Source organism: Anopheles arabiensis, chromosome 3, assembly GCF_016920715.1.
Source record: "Anopheles arabiensis isolate DONGOLA chromosome 3, AaraD3, whole genome shotgun sequence".
NCBI lineage: Eukaryota > Metazoa > Arthropoda > Insecta > Diptera > Culicidae > Anopheles > Anopheles arabiensis.
Window position 1 is genome coordinate 73,094,655 of NC_053518.1, and position 13,564 is coordinate 73,108,218.

A 13,564-nucleotide genomic window follows, 5' to 3' on the forward strand; every position below is an offset into this window, starting at 1 on the left:
CAATTCAGCTTGCCTCGTGTTGAAAATCATGGCGGAGAAGGTAAAAATTATGATGATGGAAATGAAACATCAGATTGATGTGGATTAACATGTTGCACGCGGTGAATAACAATGTTTACATTCGAAAGTGACTTGGAAAACCCTGTACATGTGCTGACCCCTGACTGCTAAACTATTCATATCACTACCCATTACTTGCTGCGAGTGTAAATTCAATATGGCGATCGATAAGAGTGCCTTATGTTGACTTCTCCACCGCTTACCAACTAGAAGCACAGTCCTCGCTCGGAGCTAGCTTTCGTGCAGCATAATTTACAGCCAGTACGAGCACACCCGGACATCTCGATAATAAACTCGAGTGCACAATATTTACTCAGCCGAAAGACCGTATCTACCCAGGCGCGCACACCCACTGTTGCGAGTGTGCGTTTGTTTTCGCATCTCACCGATCGCCCGAAGCGACGAGAGTACGAGACGCTGCTTCCTTGACATACCCAACAGGAAAGGAGAAACAAACGTCTTGACCTGACCCGGTGCGCCCGAAACTTACCTTCTTGTGCCAGTATATGGCCGGCACCGGGTTGCCCGACGCTTTGCATTCCAGCGTGACCGTGCTGCCCTTCCGGGCGGTGATTTGTCGATTCTGGGGCACGACGCGTATGGTGGGTGGCACTGAAAGTATCGTTATTCGATTAGTATGTTGCAACAACGATGACGATGATTGGCGTGCCTCGACTGTCAAGCCCCAGCCCGAGCGGGAGGGGAGTATCACTTTCAGCAGCCTGTGGATGGTTTATTCGGTGCACGGTAAGCCACTCGTCCCAAACAAACACACAAACTGTCAACGGCAAAAGCTGTGACGTGTGTCATATTTGCTTAGCTTTGTTTCGAGTTAAACGCAGTAGAGGCTGGTTTTGTTTGGCGATCTGTTGTGCCTCACCCAACCGGGTCGGGGTTTTGCTTCCGCTAATCGATTCCAGTTCAGCTCAAACCCGCAAAACATCAAACCCCATCAACCGTAACATCGCACGGCGCCACCACTTACCCAGTATCTCGAGCGTGTGCACCTGATCCCGGCTTTCGTTATCGCCGATCTGACAGATATAATCACCGGCGTCCTGGATTTTCACGTTCGCTATCTGCAGGTTGTAGCCCTCGACCAGCTTGAATCTTGGATCACGTGTCACCATTAAATTAGCCGCCGTAAGCACCGAGGTCCCCCGACGCCACAGCAGCACGTACGACCCTGTTGGATAGAGGGAGAGAGAGAGAGAGGGGGTGGGGGTTGGGAGTAAAGGAGAACAATGAGGCAAAGAGTACACATGAGTGCAACTGGCGGCCATATGCTGCTGAAAACCGCAGTGCCAAAACCACCCCGGGGACTCCGGGTTGCTGTTGCTGCCTCGGCCCGTAGCGCGTAGCGCACTGTCGGGGTGGGGCGCCCGAGGTTTGGCTCTGTGTTTTCACAGTTTTCTGCATGACAAAATAGAACTCTGCAGAGGTGTCACAAGGAGGATGGTAGCAGGAGACCGTATAATAACAATAATGACAACGAGCCACTCGAACGCTATCGAAAATGGAAGCAAACGAAGAACCATTAGCATGCGATGATGGCCCTACCAGTGGAGGTGTGTGTATGTGTGTTTATGTGTGTTTGTGCCGTCATGCCCCAGCCCTGTCCGAGGCACACTCGGGCCAATTGAAGGCAGATTATTAAAAACACAAAGTACAGCGCAAATATTAAGCGCATGCAAATAGCCATCGAGAGACGGAAGTTCCGGGGAACTGAACCGGGAACTGAACCGGGATGGGAAAACAGAGGAACAGGAAGGGGTTGGTGTTAGTGTATGCGTGCGGTTTTTGAAACGATCGGTCCCTGGAAGTACCTACACCGTCTGCTATTGAGTACTTATCGACGCAGTACGACCCTCCCCCAGCTCCTTCCATTCGCACTTGGCTTTTGACGGATCGAAAAAGGAGCAGTCGTGTGTTTGTGTGTGTGCGAATGTGTGTGTCCTGAAATGATTATGAGTGTCGTTAGCCATTTGTCTGAGGGTTCCGTGTTCCGTGGCGAGCAGGGACTAATTTTATTGGCCTTTAATTTTATTTTAATCTCTTTTAGATTGTTTAAGGCTTTTACGGGGAAGGCTTGTTGAAAAAGCACAGTTTTGGATTGTCGATTCAATTTGGTAGTAGAATCATTACCACAAATGAGATGTTTCTGTATAATTCTGGGCGCTACAATCAATGATTTCTCACTTTTATAAAGACTTAATGCTGTTAGGCAGCTTTCCAGCAAAGCTTAACTCAACCAGTTGCCACAAACAGCAGCTGACAATTGGCCATTGTCTAATTTGCAGTGTGCATTCCTAACAACCAGCATGCATCCATCTCCAGCAGACTGCTGCCTTGCCAACGCGCAGCATTAAAGCAGCGTTGCATTGAAGGGTTTTAAAACTAAGACTCCTGGTTCGGTTCGCTTCTGGAACGGTTCGCTTCCCATGCTGCTTGTTTGCATATCTAGATGTGCGCGGTGCACCTCCGTAGCAAGATTCAATGCAAGATCACCAGCCCCAAGGGAAGGGGCCATCCAGTCACTGCGTGCTGGTGTGTGTGCCAGACCAGGGAGACGGTTGCACACATTGTGGCCCTGGCGCTGTGCACTGACCAACGCTTTGTAGCCTGCTCTGGCACTGACCATAAACGAGACCTGATAAACAGACCTGCCTTGTGGTCTGGCCCCAACTCTATCCTCTCCTCAATGCATCCTCCAGCTCGGGGCAAACACACTACTGCACAAGCGGCACCCCGGCCACGCCACGAGCTGGAACCAAAAACCTTATTTACGTGCCGCTGGGAAGCATACATTCAGGCGCTTACAAAATTCCACACTTACCCCCGTGTGCCTTACGGTACGGTCAAAGGAAGATAGGTGATGGGGGGGGGGAACTCAATGCAAGTGGACGGAAAGTGGGACTGATACACGGGCAGTACAGGCGGCAATACTTACCCAGATCCTTTACTTTGCACGGCAGCTCGATCGAGTCGCCGATGATAGCCTTGTAGAGATGCCCTCGAGTCATAAATTTCGGTGCGACGGTTGGTGCGTCAGTATCAATTGTTGAAATAAATGGCTCCGGGAAGCTGTGGCTTAATCCTATTATCGGCGAGTGCGGTAGAGAGCAGCGTTGTCGGGCCGGTGCGATGTGGTGCCGTCCAGAGAGAGAGAGAGAGTCCAGCGGGTTTCCATTTTATGAAATGATAGATCGTGCACAAGGGCAACGACAGAGAGGAGGGGGGGGGGGTTGGAAAATGGTGTTGAGAAAAAGAAAGCGGTTAGAAAACGGTCTGTGGTGGATAAAACTGTAAACGGTTTGATAAATTCTTCAAGAAATGAAGTATATTGCTGGGAATAATGTGGGCGAGTATGATAAAAAGCGCATTGTGTGCGGACAATGCAGCAAGTGAACGGGGTTTTGTATTATTTCATATTCGCTTTTAATTTTATCACTGTTTACTTTATTTTTTGAGACACTTTCCAGTGTTGAACAGAATTATTTATTTGTATCGAGATTTTTCTCAAAATTCCTTAAACTCCTCAATTAAAATGTCTTCAATGTCTTCAACGTGTTAAAGCAGAATCTGATATTACATTTTTATATGAGGTTTTGGTCGAAACTTAAAATGTTCCAATAACAGATTTGTACCATATTATCAAAATTTGTTTAAAACACTTTTATTGGATGAGTCATATAAAGCGAAAGTGGTTCTTTGAGCATTGCAAACTCGAAACATTGAAATAAAAGCTTGTAAATTCACTAAAAGCGTAATGTAATCCATAAGCATTACAGGGTTTTCTGCACAAAATTCCAATGTCAACAACTTTTTTCGTTGCTTGCAAATTGATTTATTTTGAACACCTGTCAATTGTTTTATTTGAAGCACAATGATGATTTGCACATGATTTTCAACACCTCGCAAGCTGATTTTAGTCTGACAGTTATTGATGTCATGTGTTGAACAGTGAGTGTACTGAACGGTTGCCAGGGGCCCCGTGGATCGTTAATCCAGCATTTATAACGGTTGATAGAGTACAGGTAGAGGCCGGTCTCGTAGTACAGTCGACAACTCGTACGACTTAACAACATACCCGTCATGGGTTCAAGCCCCAAATGGACCGTGCCGCCATACGAAGGACTGACTATTCTGGTATGGGGGGTAATCCATAAAGTCCTGAAAATGTCACGGTTTTCAGCCGAAAACGTTGCTAATTTTCGTTTAACGTTGCTTGAGACGGTAGAGTCTAATCTACAATATGTTTAATTGACACGCTTCTTACCTAAGATTACAAATTTGAACGTTGATGAACGATTTTTAAGATTCAACTTAATGAAAATTTTGTTTAAATTTTGACATTTGATGTACCAAATCAGTACAAATTCTTCAAGAAGCTTTCAATGTAGAAAACTGCGTATCTCCGAATCCACGTATAAGATGTAAGAACTCCCATGAGGGTCCCTGTATTCGAGTAGCGAGGGCCCCGTGACCGACTAGCCCTAAGTACATCCACACGTTACTGTCATGCTAACAATTCTGAAATCAAATTACCAATTCACTCCTGTTAAGTGGTGAAAATCATGTAGACGAAATTGAACACTTCTGTGAGAAGGTATATCAAGAAAACTAAATTATAGGATCTAGATTATTTTAAACTTTCGTTATTCGTTATTTAGCCCCGGAAATTCACGTGAACTCCCTTGTGGCAGTTGCTGAATCTACATCTCTTGAGAATTGAATATCACTTGGGAAACCCTGTAAAACAGCCAGTTGTACAATTATTTTCTACAAAATTAATGCGTCAGAGTCAGAGATTAATTAAAGCACCGGTATGGGCTTTCTTTCGGCTGAATAATGTTTAATAGAAAATGTCACACGCTGCATGGCGACTTCCGTCCATTCGTGCTAAATAAACTAACAATGTAATATGTTTGCTCATTGAACTTCCTCCACGCAAGGGCGGCATACTCATGCTCCGTGCAACCAGTGCCTGCAAACTTTTGCGCCCTAGCCCCCATGCATTCACACACTCACACCATACACACCAGTATGGCCGCCACCAAACGAGGGTGTTTGCAGAAACCTTCACCGTAAATGACACTTTTTATAATTGCATTTCACGTGCACCCTTCAGCTTGTTTAATAAAACTTTGGCACGATTTGCCGTCAGCAAACAATTCCGGCTAGCCAACCGGCAGCAGCAGCAGCAGCTGTCAGAAAGGTGTTACGGTACGGTTCCTTCACGTGCTAGGGAGAGCAAGGTGAGGATAAGTTTAGCTGCGCCGTCTGTGCTGCGGCCGTGCCCTGATGGATGATGGCAGTGCGTGCCAGCAATGATTGCGAAAACCCGGTAGAGGAAGTTTTGTGACGCAAACCTTTTACTCGCGGTGCGAGTAGTGTGTACGCTGTGCGTGTGGGTTTTGCCACCGGGGAAAACGGGGCCATACAAGAGTCCGTACATGCAACACCGAGACCCTAGCCATCAACAGTGTGTCCTGTGATGTGTGCATTGTTCGCTACTCTTCGGTGCGCTCTTTTGCACAATGCATTCGCAGCCCCAAAAAGCGCACGACACGAGACGCCTTAAGAAGTAGACGGAGTGGAGGCAAGTAAAGGACAACCAGTGTTTTCGTATGGTACTACAAGCTTCCCTGCTCTACGGTTTACGATAAAAGCCTCGACATACTGCATGCTCTGCTGTTGCAGCTAAAGAGGGGCGCGCCAGCCTTTAAGGGGTGCTAATAAGCGTTCCGAAATGCAGCCCCATTTTGGACCCCGTGGGTTTGCGCCGTGGCGCTCAGGTGAAGATGGAAATATAATTGATTAGTTGCGTGATTGGATTCAATTTGTGTATGAATTAATCACCATTTTCAGGATATAATAGTTGATTATTTTTCCATCACAACTAATCCGTCGATGTGTGTGGGCTTTTCTTTCTTTCGCTTTATTGACCCACACTGTTATACACGCGCACGCGGCCATTGTTCCATAGCAAAGCGGTGTCAAAATAGATCGCCGTCGGTAGCCAGCGATTATGTAACGACCGTGTGCCCCCGCGTGTGCTTTGTCCATCGAGCGGTGTTCTGGAAAAAGTTTTGGACAATGTCCTGCCCTAATGTCGTGCCCCCCTTCCCCTCTGGTTCTTTGTGGTTCGTCGCAATGGGGTTGCGACGCCCTCCTCTTCTCGCATTATACGTTTCCGTTTCCGCTTCGGGTGAAAATCATCAATTTCATCCCCATTTGATGTCGGTTCCAATCGTTTTAATAAATGACGAAATTTACGACCAAAACCGAGTTTAGGTTCCACCCCGTGACAATACACACACACACTCACCCCCTCCCCCTTCCCACCATTTCCCCTTTACCGTATCACCCGAGAAGCGCGATCAGGGTGGCGCTCAGATAAAAGGGGACGGCCCGAAAAAATAATCACTCCCGGCTTCATCTTACACCCTTCTACCCTCTCCTCTCCACCCACACACCTTCTAGCATAATGCCGGAACAAAACAACAAGGATACCGCGGAGTTATTACTGGAAAAAAGAGGAAAAAAACCCCAACCAGCCCAGTTGGAATCGGTTGAGCCGGCTAAAAGCGGACTCGTGCGCGCTTTGATGGTGGTGGCGCGTACAGCACTCATTTTGTTTTGCTGCCCGCCGATGTCCGCACTTACAACTCCGCTCCCTTTCGTTCCACCTTAGTGCCCTTGTGCTGTGTGGAATTATTTATTGTGCCGGCGACCGGCGGGGCGATAAATATCGGAAAAATGAGGCCTTTCCTTGGCCCGCTGCCCAGACAGGGCTCGAATGTCAGTCATTAGCGAGGCCGCACACGATTTGATCGGTGGAAAACGGTGGTTTTGGTGAGACAACGGATGGAGTGCGGCTGGGAGGAAGGTTAGGTAGGTGAGATTCGTGATGGAACAGAGCGTTGGGAGATTTGTTTGCGGATTTGAACCTTGGGCAGTGTGGTGCGCTTCAACAACGGTGGGTCATATTTTATGCTGCATTGTTTTGTTAATCGAAAAAGATGCTTCGAGTGTGAAAGAGTTGCCAACTATGGGTTTCGAGGAAAACATTCAATAGTTTGCTGTTTTCTTTATAAATGGGATTCATTACAGCTTTTTTGCAACCGTTAAAAAAGTTTAGTTTCCAGTTGTAACAACTATTTCCTGTTATTTAATTTTTTTTATATGGGCAAGCGTGTTCTGTTGTATGCTTATAAAATTTTTATTTTTAAATATGTTTTCAACCATGTTCAACTTGCTGAATTATGAAAAAAATGTATATATATATACAATGAAGCGAAAATACACACACATGAGCTAGTAATCATTTTCTGAATAAATTTATATCATTTTTTGTATAGATTTAATAACCCTTTTCTACTGCATGAGTAACTACTTCGGAAGCATGAACTCATCACTTCGCTTGAACGTGTGTCAATACAGCGACGTGTACGCAATACTTTGATTAAAATCCTTTGATTGTACGTTTGATGGAGCACTAGTGCAAATAAGTTAATCCTTAGAATGCATCGATGCACTTTTATAGATTACATTTCAATTCCACTAATTGTGTTTGATTCATTTTACGACCATATTTATGGATAATAATTATTAAAAACAGCGCCTTTGAACTGGAAACGCATGTATAGCTGCTGAATGCTTCAAAGCAAATCAATTTCTAAATATTTACCACGCTTTTCTTTGTGGCTGTGATAAATTGTCACTAAATTGCTGGTTGTGATACACGGATCGCCGAAAACGGAAAAGTTTCGAGAAAAGCCGTTGTGTCCTTTTGTGCCAATCAATTTACTACTGTTTATTAAAATGTCATGAATTCATTCCAATCAGGTCATTGTAGAGCTCATTTAGCTATCCTAATTTATTCCGTAAAAGTTTATTTCTAACTAACCTGAATTGCGAAATCTGTATTGAAAATAATAAATTGGAATAATTATTATAAGAATTATAAGTTATTTAATCCATTTTGTTTGCAAAAACAAATAAAATCGTTTAAAAACATGTTGCATTGAATCAAATGGAAAACAATGGTATCATGCCAGCAATTCGAATCGATGAAAGATTCATCTACCTTTCCGGCAGTCCCATTCACATGAAAATGTAAAACAAAATATCAAAATTACTTGATCGATTTCTCTTTTTATCATTTAAATTTTTTCCTATTTATTATAGGTGCAATAATTTTGCACTATTCTTTACCTATTTGCCTACTTTGCTAAGCCACTTAAAACGAGTAATAATTTTCGCACTCAACTGCATTTATGCGAACAAACACAAAAAATACACAAAACTTTTATGAGCTAAGCTTTATTGCGTTCTGTTCGATCTTTAACAAGCACTGCGTGCCGTTCCAATTACTCACACTTGTTAAAGCCAACTAGAAAATAATTAACGCGCAGTTTGCATTAACGTTCGGCCTGCCTGGTATGCAGTTTCGTAGCACCATTTCTCCTACAACAGGCTAGCTTCATTATTTTCAGCTACCGGAAAGGCTCTCGAGTGATAACTTCCTTCATTATTCAACCATAAACTTTGAGGCATGGTGTGGGACGGAATGGCCTAATGCACTGAGCGACCGACCGGGTTTGGCCGAGGTTGACGGTAGACAAATGGGGAGGAAGGTCGTTGGAAGCTCTCCCGGCCGAGTACCGCACGTGATTCGTAGTTCGGTTTGAATTTATTTCCTTTTCAATTATAATGCTATCTTTATTTCATTGCACCAAAGGGTTGCCAGCACGCGAGCGCACAAGAGATTCGCGGCCGCGGCCCGCCGGTGCTCCGTTGTGCGGTGGTGGGGACGCCTGGTGCCGCACGCCCAACACCGGGACCGGATCTAGCTTAGGCGACTGCATCCGGACTGCAGTTACGGGCGGGAGTGGGAGTTTTTTGTATTTATGAAGCAGCAGCAGCTCAAGCAGTGTTGTTGCAGTGGTGTGTGCGCCCAACCGTGCGTCGAAGGCGATGGCGGCCACATAAAAGTGCCGAGGCGTATGTGTTTGTTCGGGTTCGGTTGCGTGCAAAAACGCTCCAGCGCAGCAAATTATTATTTATGACACGCTATCTGTATATAAATGTGCCGTTTATTGGTTGTCCAAACGGGGCGGTGGTGCATATCTACACATACACGAGCATCGGACCATTGCACGCTTGCGATTGTTTGTCTTGGCGACAAACCCCGTTCCGTTCCAATGCGAAGGATCTGCCAGTGTAAATAGGGAAATTTGTGATGTTTTCTCCATGTGTGTATCAAATAGATGTGTGTGTGACTGCTGGACGCTGGAACAAAGCGAGAAAAATGCTACAGCAAACACACACACAGACACGTGTGTTGGGCTGCCAATAGCACGTGAGTGTCGTGGATTTCTTTCGAGAAACTCGCACGCAACGCGCTTGCGGTCGGTGTCTCTGTGGGTACATTAGTTTCACGTTTAATACCATTAAGTCTCGCCACAAAACTTTTCCTGCCCGTGCTTGTGCTTGTGTGTGTTGGGCGTTGGGCGTTGCCTCCCCCACGGTTTCGATCCCGGCCGCAAGCCCCGTGCTAAGCCTTCCGTGCCAAGATTAGCAACGAACAGGCGTCCAACGAGCCGAGCGGAGAGCGTTTTCACTTTAATCCACGTAAAACCCCAACATCAACAAACCATATCTCACCGTATCGAAACCAACCACCCACTCCTCCTCCCAGCCAGTGCAACTCCAATTCCATTTCCTCCCGCCCACCCGACCGCGTTCAAGTTTATTGATGCGTATTGTTCCGGGGCGCACCACGCATCGGTGAATACAAATTCGCACGAAATTCCGGCTTCCGGAAGCTTTCCCAGCGTGACCGTGACGTAGACACCCCATATTCGGTCCCTCTTTATCTCTCTCTTTCTGTAGGGGAGCAGGCTTGGAAAGTTGTTGAGACGAGCGAAAAATCTTTATCACTCACTGCTCGATTGTTTATTCGCTGCCAACGACCGAACGGTTGCGCGAATAAGCGAATAAGAGACGTGATGGTGGAGCAGAAGGCGCTGATGCCGGTGGCTGACAGGAAACGAACACCACCTTGCACTCCAAATAGCAGCAGCCCTCAATCTCCCCTTTCCCCCCACAAAAAACCCCACGAGTGCGTAAATATTGGACCAATAAATTGCTCTCGGGGTCCGGAAAATTAGCAGGTTAGCAGGCGCGCGCGCGCGAAGCAACACCGAGCGGGGCCTGCCCGGGGAAAATTATTCCCGCGGGACCACTTTCGCAAGGTGGTGGATTAGAATTAATGATTGAATTTATCGTTTGTGCCTCTCGAGGAGGGGGGTGGGGAGGAGGAGATTGTGTTCGTGAGGTGTCAAAGTGCCGCAATTACCGCCGTCTTGTCTTCGAGGAGCCGGTTCACGAATCGGTGGCCATTATTCTTGCGCTTTAGTCATCATTAGCACTTGAAGGAAGGAGTATGGGCCTGCGGTACCGAAGTGAGCTCCGCTGGAAGCCACTCGGTACATAATTCTTTTTTCACTCCCGGTTTTTTTTGCAAATTTAAGATAACTGTTAAGAAATTTGGAATGAAATTTAGCACTCCCGCGCGCACTGCCTCTTATAATTAATTTCTCGCACTGCATACCTTCGTTAGTTGTTGCGTCCACGAGCCGAAATAAATCAATTTATCCATCAATTTCAGCTCTCGTTATTGAATAATCACACAAACGAGTGCTCTGCCGGGTACGAAACGCACCTGCACGGCTGCAACGGCCGCACGCAGCACAACGGTCGCCTTTTGCTCCGAAAACTTGGCTCGCTGGAAACTAATATCGAAGCACCTTCGTTGCGAGGCAAATGGGCAAACTAGAACGGTAATGTTATGAGTTATCCATCCGAGGGCAGCACATCAAGTGCCGTATGGGTGGATATGGCTGTGCCGCTGCAGTCGCTAGGCTGCTAGTCGCTAGCTAGCATGAATTTTAATTAAACTCAAACCTAATAAAAAGCCATACAGTCAGGGAGGGCAATAAAAGCGGTCCTCCTTCTCCCCCCAACGCGTGGTACATTCTCGAGGGGTGGTGCGCCTTTGGGTCGCCTCCGACCAGCACGAAAGTGTCCGACACGAACGAAGTGTGCTTTAAACTGGAAGTCACCATCGTTGCGGCAGCACACGGCAACCGGAAGTCCGAAAGCGCCCGGGAAGTAAACCATTAATATGCTACTCTCGAGTGGAAGGAAATGGCCGGCTTTCGGCGCCCAAACCCTGTGCGCTAATGACACTACTGTGCACGACGTTCTTAACGCTCCACACGCGCGGGGAGCTGCTGTGTCCGAGCATGCGAAACCGCACCACAAACACACACTGGTGCATGCTTTGTAGTTGAATATTGCATCGGAAAAGGTGAGGTGTAAAATGGAACCTCGGAGCTTATTACGGCGTTAGTGTTTGCAGCCGCCTGCAAGCTACACGTCATGCGACCACGTGTCGCCCGGTGTGCTGTGTAAACCATTTAAGATTATGTGCAAACAAATCGTAACAGTAACGCAAACAGTGTGCACAGAATTTAAAAAAACGAAGGAGAAACCACTAACAAAAGGGAAGTTGTACTGACAAGTAGATAAGCAAGTGGTTTTGTGTGAGATTTTTTTTTTTGTTATTTTACAAGCTCAACAAGCTCATCTATACGGGACAGTTATTGTTGTTTTATTTTACTTTCAAAGAGAATTCTTGCTTTTTTACACACAAGCTCACAAAAAAAGAAAGAACCTGAACTCATGTAAACATCTCTATTAGGTATTATCTCTTACTCCTTCCCCTTGCGCTCGTAACATGATTTCCTATTCTTCCATTGAAATTTCGTGTCTCTCCCTATTTGGGCCTGCACTGTCGCTCCCAGCCTCGGGCTCCCATGGGACCGTGCGGCCAAAAGTCAGACCTGTCAGCCTGCGGCCATCAAACCGGCGACGGAATGAAAAAAAGCATGATGAAGAAAGCATCTACTTATCGATAAACAACGTCACCAAACAACGTCCGGTGAACGATGGAAAGGAAAGGGAGAAGAGAGAGAGAGGGAGATGAAAAAGCCCGAAGGAAAACGCTCTTAAAGACCAACTTCCCTACTTCCGAGCGGCCGAGCCAAGCAGAAGCGAATATGATTATGTTTCTTTTCGCCCGTCTCCCTTTCTTCTGCTGTGTATGGTCGTTTTTTACACATTTTATGATTCATTCCCTTCCAATTCAAGCGGGAGATTTTTTTTTTTATCTTTCATTTTTGTTGCTTGCTCCCAATGGTTTGGCAAGCTTTCCTGCTGCGGGCGACAAAACAACGACGGATAGACAAGTTTTTTACAACGCAACGTTCCACTGTGAGCAGAAAAAACACACAATCCCCCAACCATCTTACTGGCGTTCGTCGTCTGTTTTACTGTTCCATGTGACAAGTACAACGACTTGTCTACCCAACCATTTGATGTTGAACGTTGCTGTTCCCCGACCGCCTACTGGAAATGCCTTGTGTATGTGTGTGTATGTGTGTGCACCTTGACATTTCATCTTTCGATGGTTCCGCTGTTACGGTATCGTGGCCGCGCACCGAACAACAACCAATCCTGTCAAATATTTGCGATAGATTCGTACTCCCCTGTTGACTGGGTGACGGGCTGAAGGGAGTGAAATGTAACGGTTAATATATTCTCACCAACCCACCCACCGGTAAACTCAGTGATCTCTTTACTCAGTGCTGATTGGCTTGTCGCCGTGTTTTTTGTGTGAGTAAACATTTTTTTTATTATTTTTCACTTACTTCTCCTGATCAACCATTTCGCCTGTTGTGCCGCATACGCAACGAACCGAAAAGCGTCCCAAACTTTAGCTATTACTAAAACAGTGAACAGTGGCACTCGCCAGTGCCGGTGCAAAGAATGCAATGGTTTCCCTTCTGTTTAACGGTCGCTATATGCTCTAATAAGAGTTAATGCACTTTTTTACGAGTTTTTCCCTACTTCCAATCGCATCGTTTCTTCTACGAAGCGCCCTCCTTCGGTTGATTGAAAACTGAACTTGTGCGCGCACACCTTCCGAAAGGATGGCGGAAATGATATTAAAAGAAATTACTTCAAGAAGCTCACCCTCTCCACCATAGCCCTGGCCCTGGATGCATTAAGTTGATTAATGGTGACGGGGTTTTTTACGACAGACGCATGTTTTATAGTGTGCATGTGCCAAAAACCGTGGCTCACCGTATCCAAAAACTTGGCGTACGGAGCTGGCGGTAATTCGGTGTACGACCAAATCATCATTTGCTTTATTAGGTGCAGCTAATTTGATGTCTCTTCATTAATCGCTGCTTTTGTGTGTGGCTGTATATTTTAGTTTACGTGGCCGTCTGTGTGTGAAGTGCGTTGATGACGTTGTAAAACGATGTTATAAATTCGGAATTTAATTAACACATTGACAGACACATAACCGTAAAGCAATTTTTGTATCAAATCACAAAATCACAATATCACTCGCTTAATATGCGTA

General features: G+C 46.0%; 1 protein-coding gene across 5 annotated transcripts in view; it reads right to left on the minus strand.

Annotated features, from left to right (window-relative positions):
- The window catches only part of LOC120901976 (opioid-binding protein/cell adhesion molecule), a 90,595-nt gene that overhangs the window by 24,970 nt on the left and 52,061 nt on the right, over positions 1-13,564 (minus strand). For 4 of the 5 annotated variants that reach the window (XM_040310383.1, XM_040310382.1, XM_040310380.1 and 1 more), the window contains exons 4-6: positions 3,011-3,157; positions 1,046-1,246; positions 551-672 (exon numbers count right to left, since the gene is read on the minus strand). In XM_040310383.1, coding sequence (XP_040166317.1) covers positions 551-672; positions 1,046-1,246; positions 3,011-3,157 — 470 coding nt within the window. Of the gene's footprint in view, positions 1-550; positions 673-1,045; positions 1,247-3,010; positions 3,158-10,681; positions 10,777-13,564 lie in introns of those variants that run through there. The other variant, XM_040310384.1, reaches the window with a different exon arrangement.